This window comes from Geotrypetes seraphini, chromosome 9 (assembly GCF_902459505.1).
Source record: "Geotrypetes seraphini chromosome 9, aGeoSer1.1, whole genome shotgun sequence".
Lineage (NCBI taxonomy): Eukaryota > Metazoa > Chordata > Amphibia > Gymnophiona > Dermophiidae > Geotrypetes > Geotrypetes seraphini.
Window position 1 is genome coordinate 160,129,287 of NC_047092.1, and position 10,275 is coordinate 160,139,561.

The 10,275-nt window shown below is 47.6% G+C and overlaps 1 protein-coding gene across 1 annotated transcript in view; it reads right to left on the minus strand.

Annotated features, from left to right (window-relative positions):
• Positions 1-9,012, minus strand: part of GPR149 (G protein-coupled receptor 149) — a 64,280-nt gene extending 55,268 nt beyond the window's left edge. The window contains exons 1-2 of the mRNA XM_033957536.1: positions 7,832-9,012; positions 5,218-5,410 (exon numbers count right to left, since the gene is read on the minus strand). Coding sequence (XP_033813427.1) covers positions 5,218-5,410; positions 7,832-8,770 — 1,132 coding nt within the window. The 5' untranslated portion in view covers positions 8,771-9,012. The remainder of the gene's footprint in view (positions 1-5,217; positions 5,411-7,831) is intronic.
• Positions 9,013-10,275: the final 1,263 nt, after the last annotated feature.

Genomic DNA, 10,275 nt, shown 5'->3' on the forward strand with positions numbered 1-10,275 from the left:
GCGAGGCGTCCGGCTGCTACTGCTGCACAGGGAAGTGGAGGGGGAGAGGGAAAGGGGGCTGCTTTTGGGGGAGGGGTGTGCTGGGGGGCAGGCAGCAATCTTTGTTTGCTCGGGGGGGGAGGAGATAGAAGGGGGGCCACAGAGAGTCAGGCAGCAATCTTGGTTTGCTCTGGGAGGGGAGGCAGAAGGGGGCCATGGAGACAGGCATGGCGCAACACAGAGAGACAGGCAGGCAAGGGGCCAGGGAGAGACACAGACAGAAAGAATGACAAACAGACAGGGGGCCAGAGAGACAGACAGTCAGACAGACAGCGGACAAAAAGAGAGAGACAAAGAGAAAAAGACAGACAGTAGCCGAGGAGAGAGAGAGAGAGACAGAAAGACAGACAGACAACGACCAAGGAGAGAGAAAGAAAGAAAAAATGACAGACAGACAGCAGCCAAGGAGAGAGACAAAAAGAAAGACAGACAGACACAGGGGCCAAGGAGAGAGAGACAGAAAGAAACAAAGACAGGCAGCAGCCAAGAGAGAGAGAGAGACAGAAAGAAAGCGCTACTGCTGGACAGGGGGAGCAGGCAAGTGGTGGTGGTGGACAGCCAAGGAGAGAGACAGAGACAGAAAGACAGACAGACAGCGGCCAAAGAGAGAGAAAAAGAGACAGACAGAAAAACAGACAGACAGAAAGCGGCCAAGGAGAAAGAGAGAAAGACAGACAGACAGACACATCTATTGTAGCACCCGTTAATGTAACGGGCTTAAAGATTAGTAGGATATATTGAGATTGATAGAAGTAAAATGATTGGCCCGAAGGGATGTGAGGGCGGGATTTCAGTGCACCTTGCCCCAATGTCCTTCTGATCTACCATTTATTTGCTGTCACCTAATGCCTAGACTGTATTTTTCTAGCTTCTCTAATACCACATCTGTGGAACCAGATACAAATAATGGGATCAGATCACATGTCTTAAACCTCAAGAAAATATCTTCAAAAACGCTTCATACTATGACAGAATTAAGATACAGTACCAAGTCTGGCTTTATTTAGTCTTTTCCAGTCTGAGTTATGTCTTGCCAATCTTGAGATACTTTTTTATGACCCAGCACTTATGCAGTTTATTTCATCAGCTGATGACTGCAGTAGGTTTAACACTTGTAAAGATACCGAGGCTTCGCTTGAGATCTCAGGGGCCTATTAACTAAAGTGTGATTAAGAATTTGCAGTCCCCTATCCAAAGGCCCAGATTCTATAGATGGTGCCTGAATTTAGGTGTCTTGATTAATGTGCTTAGCCGATCCAGATGCCTAATTTCTTCTCCCCCTTTGTACTAAGCCACGGTAGAGGTTTCTACCTTGATCCAGAGCGCTAAATACTCCAACACTCATAGAATTCCTATGAGCATCGGAGCAACGCTGGAACATTTAATGCTCCGCGCCATGGTAGAAACCTCTGCCGTGGCTTAGTAAAAGAGGGGGGGGATGTTAATGATTTAATCGGCTAATGAACTCATAATTGGCAAAAATTAAAGTTAATTGGGTGGTAGGCGCCTAGCCCAAGGGGCCTACCAGAAAGTCGGCGTGGTTAGGGGTGGTTCGTGTGTGTTTTGCATGTCGGTACCTAAATTGGACTTAGACACCAGTATATAGGCCAAAAAAAACCCACTGGTATAAATAGGGGGCACCTAAAGTTTTGACGCCTGTTTAATTTAGGTGCTGCTCCATGTGATTCTATAAATGGGGCCTAGCTCATGATTGACATGTGCCATGCACCGTGTTCCTGCATCTTCCTATACTGTTAATGCAAAGAACACTTTTTCACTGCACATTAACTGCGCTATAGAGTGAGCCACATATAGTCATGTGATGTTAATTGCACCACATTGCCATGTAAACAAGACATGGTAATTGCACATGTCGACCATGTAAACAGTTATTGCATGTTAACTGTGCGGTGCAAACCCCATCCATCCCGTGACCCATTTCCAGTTAGAAAGTTAGCATATGCTAATTCCTGCCTTACCTGTCAAGTTGCCATGCTTAACTGCCTAGCCCAGGGGTAGGCAATTCCGGTCCTCGAGAGCCGGAACCAGGTCAGGTTTTCAGGATTTCCACAATAAATATGCATGAGATAGATTTGCATCTCAAGGTGGTAGTGCATGCAAATCCATCTCATACATATTCATGGTGGATATCCTGAAAACCTGACCTGGCTCCGGCTCTCAAGGACTGGAATTGCCTACCCCTGGCCTAGCCCAAATTTGTCCTTGCCCCACCTGTTCTCCCAGGAAATACCCATCATGCAGTGGCGTACCAAGGGGGGGGGGGCGGTCCCAGGTGCAGCCTTAGGGGGGGTGCACAGCCGGTCAGGTCCGGAAAATGGTCGATCGCCAAGGCAAAGTGAGTCGATCGCGGAGCCCATCCCGGGCTCCATGATAGACTCACTTTGCCTTGGCGATCGACCATTTTCCGGACCTGACCGGCTGTGCATCCCCCCTAAGGCTGCCGTCGGAGAGGAAGTTCGGGCCAGCCAATCGCTGCCTGGCTGGGTGGAACTTCCTCTTCGACGGCAGAATTGACTTCGGGGAGAGGAATGCTGGTCGGCCCGACGCTGGAAAGGAGCAGTGGCTTTGGGGCCTATTCCCCGATGGTGGCAGCAGTGGCTTGGTGGAAGGCAGGGAGAAAGAAAGAAAGGGAGGGAGACAGAAGGGAAACAGAAAAAAAGAAAGGGGCATGAAGAGAGAAAAAAAGAAAGGGAGGCAGGGAGAAAGAAAGGGCAGGGAGAGAGGAAGAAAAAGTTGGGGGAGGGAATGAGGTCTGGAGGAGAGGAAGCACACAGGCTGAAAGAAGGGAAGAAAGATTGGATGCACAGTCAGAAGAAGAAAGCGCAACCAGAGACTCATGAAATCACCAGACAAGGTAGGAAAAATGATTTTATTTTCAATTTAGTGATCAAAATGTGTCTGAATTTATATCTGCTGTCTATATTTTGCACTATGGGCCCCTTTTACTAAACCGCAATAGCGGTTTTTAGCGCAGGGAGCCTATAAGCATCGAGAGCAGCCCTGGGCATTCAGCGCAGTTCCCTGCACTAAAAACTGCTATTGTGGTTTAGTAAAAAGGGAGGGGGTATATTTGTCTATTTTTGTATGGTTGTTACTGAGGTGACAGTGCATAGAGTCATCTGCCTTGACCTCTTTGAAAAAACCCCAGAATAGGAATGATAATTAACATTTTCTCAGCGAACAGTGTGCTTTGTGTTTTTTTTAAATTTTATTGTTGGTAGATCATTTTGACTTGGTCATTTTAAAAGTAGCTCGCAAGCCCAAAAAGTGTGGGTACCCCTGAGCTAGAGTGTTGAAGCTGCATGTGGCTGCCGTAAAGGTCATCTCTGACACAACCGGAAGTTGCATCAGAGACGACCTTTACGGCAGCCATATGTAACTACAATGCTCCGGCTGCTGTAAGAAGACAGTTTAGACATCGCCGGCCACAGGGCAGGAAGTTTGTCGGACTGGGCCTGTTGTCCTGGGGGGGGGGGGCGTTGCAAATCTTGTTGCCAAAATCGGAAAGGTGAGGAAGGGAGAAAGATGGGCCTGTGGTGGATGGAGAGATTGAGAGAAGGGGGCAGATGATGGAAGTGGGTAGAAAGGGGAGAGAGAAGAGGTCAGATGATGGAAGTGGGGAAAAGGGAGAGCAAATGCTGAATGGAAGTGGAGAAAGAGAACACATACTGGATGGAAGGAGGGATAAAGAAAAAGGACATATGCTGGATGGGGGAAGAAGATAGTTAGTGAGATAGTGGAGAGGTGAAGGAAAGGGGTGGCTTGCTGTGGGTAGACATAGTGAAAAGAGGGAAACTGAGGACTGCATAGTAAGAAAGAATTTAATTTAAACGGAAGCAGAAAATAAAGAAGGAAGACCAGAGAAGGAAAGGGAAGAGAGAGAGGAGAAGAGATGCCAGAGAACGGGGAATGAGACAGAGATATCAGATCTGAGCGGAGGAAATGAGAAGGGAGAGATGCTAAAAACCACAGGGGGGAGGGAAAGAGAGATGAAAGGAGAAAGATGCCAGACCATGAGGGAACAGAGGGAAGATGATGGATTCCAGACCAAAGGCGGGGGGGGGGGGTGTCTAGAGGAGAGATGGAAGGGGGAGGCATACAGTTTCTGGAAGGGGCAAAGGAGAGAAGATACCATATAGGAAGGGGCAGAGATATGGCAGACAGTGGATAGAAGGAAGACAGTAACAAGGAGATGAGGAAAGCAGAAACCAGAGATGACAAAGGTAGAACAAAAATTTTCTATTTATTTATTGCTTTAGGAGACATATGTCACTGTTTCTGTGGTGTTGCATTTTATGCAGAGTCCAGCTTCTTGCTGGTTCAATTTAACCTTTGTCTATGTATTTCTATTTTATCCCCCCTTTTACAACACTGTGGAGCAGCTCTGATGTTCAGAATTCTATGAGCGTCAGAGCTGTTACCACCGTGGCTAAAATCCACACTACAGTTTTGTAAAAGGGGGAGGGGTTAGTTTGTGATGACATACTCCATACTAGGTAAAGGTGTTTTCTCTGTTCTGTGTGTTCGAAAGACATGGTTTTCTGTTAGGATTGACGGTGTAGGATTGATCTGTACTGGTCTGGCTTGTTTTGTTTTGTATTGATGTTGTACTGCTCACTGCAATATGTAAGATGCGGCCTTTTCCTAGGTACTCATGTGTGACGTGTGGCTTGTTACTAAAAATCATGTTTTTCGTACAGATGGGGGGGGGGGGGTGCGCCAAAAAATGATGGGCCTCGGGTGTCACATATGCTAGGTACCCCACTGCCAGCATGCATTTCCCCTCCTAGAAGCTGGTGATTTCATGTGCCAGTTTCTGATCTACATGAATTCCTTTTGGCCCTTAGTTATTACTTAGGTCAAATCTTACAGTTTCTCCTTGTCAAAAGCTACCACAGTATTCCAGCGCCATAAGTCAGAGCATGAGCGATGCTAAAGCGTGAAAAAAGGAGAATGCAAGTATCACCTTTATAATCCTCTTATAACCCAGTGTCAGACACGAGAGTCCAGAATGTGGCTCCGGATGCACAAAATCTGCTATACACTGTATTATTGCATGTCCTGCTTCTCAGCAAGATATCAGGCCAGCTCAGAATATCAATGCACCAAAAATACAAATTTTGTTAGTCAACATGAAAAATAATTGAAATATCCTACTTTTTTTTTCTTCTGAAGATACGGTGTATTGGTTCCTCTTGCAGTTAATGATACAGCCACATGGAAGGTGGATCCAGTGTTCCGACAGAGCAAACAAGGGAGTGACAGTGGCAGCTAGCAAAGTCAGAAGAAAACTTAAAGTTTCAAAAGAGAGGCTCTGATAGCCAATAATGTGCTGGACAACCATTTGTATCTGGAAAGCAGAGAATTAATAACGTGAACCGTTCTAATCATGTAAATGCATTTCAAGGACTAACATTGCATTGATAGCTTGCAAGATTGTCAGCACAGAATAGATTGTAAACGGTGGCTATTACGTGCTGCTAGACTGAAAGCAAATCATAGAAATATGATGGCAGGTAATGGTCAAATGGCCCAGCCAGTCTGCCAGTCTGCCCATCCACTATCTCAGTGGTTCCCAAACCCTGTCCTGGGGGACCCCCAGCCAGTCGGGTTTTCAAGATATCCCTAATGAATATGCATGAGAGAGATTTGCATATAATGGAAGCGACAGGTATGCAAATCTCTCTCATGCATATTCATTAGGGATATCTTGAAAACCCGACTGGCTGGGGGTCCCCCAGGACAGGGTTTGGGAACCACTGCACTATCTCCTCCTCTCCCTAAGAGATCCCATGTGCCTGTCCCACACTTTCTTGAATTCAGACACAGTCTTTGTCTCCATCACCTCTGCAGAAGACTATTCCACGCATCTACCACCCTTTCGGTAAAAAAGCATTTTCTTAGATTACTACTGAGCTTATCACCTTTTACTTCATCCTACGCCCTCTCATTCCTGAGCTTTCTTTCAAACGAAAGGCTCGCCTCATGCGCATTTATGCCTATGTAGATATTTATTGAAAATGTGAAATGGATTCCCCCTAACCCACGGGACTCCCACGGGGACCCCCCTCTAGCCAACGGGACTCCCACGGGGATGGAAGGCTTTGGAAGCTGGGTTCGTCCATATAATATAATGGACACGTCAGCCTTAGTAAAAGAGGGGGGTTATAAGTTAATTACCTGAACAGAAAACAAAAAAAAGGGTTCCACCAAAGAGATTCCACAAGGAAAACAGCAACGCAAACACAGAAGAAACTGTGGAATTGATGATCCTGTCAGAAGTAATTGCTGCTTTTTATGGAGATGGGCGGGGATGGAGGTAATTCCTTGCGGGGATGGGTGGGGACGGAGAGGATCCTGATGGGGACGGGTGGGGATGGAAAGGATCCTGGCGGGGATAGGTGGGATTTCTGTCCCCGTGCAACTCTCTACTCCACACCCCTTTCTATAGACTCACACTTGTCAAAAGTTTCTTCAATGTTCACCAACCCTCAGAAGTGCCACCATGGTGCTCAAAACATTTCACTGTATCTGGCTTCACGCACTATATCTTCACTGGGTCCAACTTTTCTAACGGTCTTCGTTGAATTATTTTTAAAGTTATTTTTAAACATTTTGTGAACAACTTTAAAAATAATTCAACGAAGACCGTTAGAACAGTTGGACCCAGTGAAGATAATAGTGCGTGAAGCCAGATACAGTGAAATGTTTTGAGCACCTTGGTGGCACTTCTGAGGGTTGGTGAACACTGAAGAAACTTTTCACAAGTGTGAGTCTATAGAAAGGGGTGTGGAGGTGGCATCCGTTTCACATTTTCAATCTACAAAGTTTTACTTGCTAATCTTCAAATTTATTATGTAGATATTGAAACATCTTTACCATATCATGGTAGTCAAATATAGCCCCTCTATCTGAAAGTAAATCAGATTTTATCCAGTTTACAAATACACTCTCAGCCTGGTATGTAGATTTTTTTTTTTTTTTTAAAAAAGCAACTCAATTTGTATGCCTAACTTAAGACACTATAGAGAACTATTACACCTCAAATTAAAACAGTGCCTTTCTACAATTACTCTAACGCAGTGGTTCCCAACCCTGTCCTGGAGGAACACCAGGCCAATTGGGTTTTCAGGCTAGCCCTAATGAATATGCATGAAGCAAATTTGCATGCCTATTACTTCCATCATATGCAAATCTCTCTCATGCATATTCATTAGGGCTAGCCTGAAAACCCGATTGGCCTGGTGTTCCTCCAGGACAGGGTTGGGAATCACTGCTCTAACGGTCTAACCAGTAAAAGAAAACAGAAAGAAACTCTTTTCTTTCTCAGAGCTAAATCTTTCTCACAGTTCAGCAAAGGGTGTGACTCTCATAAATGGACTATTTCCTTAATAAACCTCCCACATACCAGAGATTTCATCTAGCTACCTCGTTAAATGACGTTTAAACATTAAACCAGGGCTCTCAAAGTCCCTCCTCATGGGCCACAATCCAGTTGGGTTTTCAGGATTTCCCCAATGAATATGCATGAGATCTATTTGCATGCACTGCTTTCATTGCATGCTAATAGATCTCATGCATATTCATTGGGGAAATCCTGAAAACCCGACTGGATTGCGGCCCTCGAGGAGGGACTTTGAGACCCCTGCATTAAACCGAGCTTAAAAAGTACTAAACCTTATTAGTCATTTCAACTTCTAGATTCTATCGCTAAAAGAGTTTCTGAGTCCAATACCAGCAGTGTAAGGAAATGAACACATTTGCTCTTTACCATCATCGGGAGCCACAAAATGACTTTGGTTAGGGCGAGAATGAGAGAGAACCGTCTCTGAGCAAAGAATCTGGCCAGGCTCCTGCCCTCCCGATCCGGGTCGCAGCCTTCCCCGGGGCTTTGCTTCCACCCCGTCTCTGAGCTCGGCAGCGGCCTCGAGGTTTGGGGAGCGGGGTCCTCCGGAGAAAGGGGAGGAGCGTTCCTTCCCAGGGGGGTGCAAGGCGTTAAACCGCCGCCCCGGGACATTTCCTGGTAACCGGCATAGAGGCCTGGCGGCTGGTGCGCGGAACAAAGCAACCGGTGAGTTAGCGGGACGGAGAAAGCGGCCAGGTTGCAGAAGCACAGCAGGTAGACCGCGAAGAGGAACCAGGCGAACGACGTGGCGCAGTCGGTGAAATACCCCCAGGACGTGGGCACATAAGTGCCCCAGCCGCAGAGAGGTGAAAAACTGATCAACAGACTGACCAGCCAGATGGTGAAAATGACCCACAGGATTCTCGCTGGCCTTCCGGCAGCCCCGGCCTCGTGAGCGGTCTTTTGGGTCGTGTAGAAGTTGTAAGACACTAGAAAAGACGCTTTCAGGTTGCCGGACACCCCCTGGAACAGGTAGAGCACCGCGGCCGCAGTGCGAAGCGGGGGCGGCAGGGCGTCCCTGGACCACTGCGAAGGCAGAAACAGTGCCGCCGACAGCACGCACAGGAGGTCGTCCACCGACAGGGAAGCCACGAGCACGGAGAGGGTGGTTTTGCGTGGCATTTTCAGCAGGCACACCACGGAAGAGACGCTGCCCAGCAGGGCCGAGACCGTGATGAGAAAAGTCAGACAAAAGAGAAGTCGATTTAAAGTTTTGGGTCCCTCGGGCGTGTCGGTAAGGTCATCATGATCGCCCATGAAATTGTTGGTCTGGTTGACCGGTGCATGGCTGGGAGTTGCAGCCATGGTGGTTGATTTTAGTCCCACTATAAGTCCACGGAGAACCTAAGTTACAGGTAAGTAACTACACTTTATCCCATCAGGAATTCTTCTCTAGCAAGTTTTTTTTGGTTTTGTTGCTATGATTATTTCTTTTAGCTTCACGACCTGCCCCAGTTGACAGGATTTCATAGTACACTGATGCAGAAAAGCCTGCTGGGTTCTGGTCCAACATAGTGTCGAAAAATCCCCTTTCATTCGAAATAGCTACAATATAACCCCCCCCCCCCCCAACACCAGCTGCTGGGAAAAAAAAAAAACCCTGTGCTTTAGATCTTCCACAAAAAGATTAGAAGTAGTATTTTTGCTGTCACTTTATAATCCTTGCAGTGTCACCGGCCGGTGATCGGGTCCGAGAGAAGCCATCTGAACATGAAGTCTCGCTTTGGAAATCTATCGGAACGAACGCGGAAAACGTCAGGGAGGTCCGAACCCCGCTGTCGTGGGAGAAACCTAGCGGCAAATGAGAGCCTCTTCGATTCCGACTGCACCGTTCGGAGCTGCAGGAGGGAGGAGCCTGAGCTCAGGGCAGTGTCGGGGAACAGACGGGAATCCGGCCTCTGCCACACACACTGCCGCTCCGGAGATTCGTAGAACCCACGTCGGCTTGTGATAGGGGAAGGGGTAAAACACGGACCTGACGGTCCTCGGGGATCTAAACCCGTACGGCCTTAAAAATCTGAGGTCCGTGTCCCTGCCGCTTGTAGTTTCTGTCGCTGACAGACCTTGATGAGATTTCAGCGCTGACGGATCCGTCTCAGCATAGGGAGGGGAAAGTGTTAGGATCCGTCAGCGCTAAAAATCTCTTCGAGGTCTGTCAGAGCCAGAGACGAGTGCTGGAGCGGCAGAGCAGAAGCCAAGAGAGCAGGGACATAGGTTTCGGACGTGCGTTATGGAAAAGAAGTCTCCAAAGTCCAGCACTCGTCTCTGGCTCTGACAGACCTCGAAGAGATTTTTAGCGCTGACGGATCCTAACACTTTTCCCTCCCTATGCTGAGACGGATCCGTCAGCGCTAAAAATCTCCTCGAGGTCTGTCAGAGCCAGAGACGAGTGCTGGACTTTGGAGACTTCTTTTCCATAACGCACGTCCGAAACCTATGTCCCCGCTCTCTTGGCTTCTGCTCTGCCGCTCCAGCACTAGTCTCTGGCTCTGACAGACCTCGAAGAGATTTTTAGCGCTGACGGATCCTAACACTTTCCCCTCCCTATGCTGAGACGGATCCGTCAGCGCTGAAATCTCATCAAGATCTGTCAGCGTCAGCACGGACACAGACCTCAGATTTTTAAGGCCGTACGGCTTTAGATCCGCGAGGTCCATCAGATCCTTCCCGATGCACGGATTTCTCCCGGGCTAGCAGCACTGCTTTCCTTTGCAGAAACTTAGCTATTGCTTCGCCCTTCTCGTGAAAGATTGCCTTCTTACCTATTCTCTGTTTGTCTTTCCTGCATTTTATTGTTTTAGGAAAAAGAT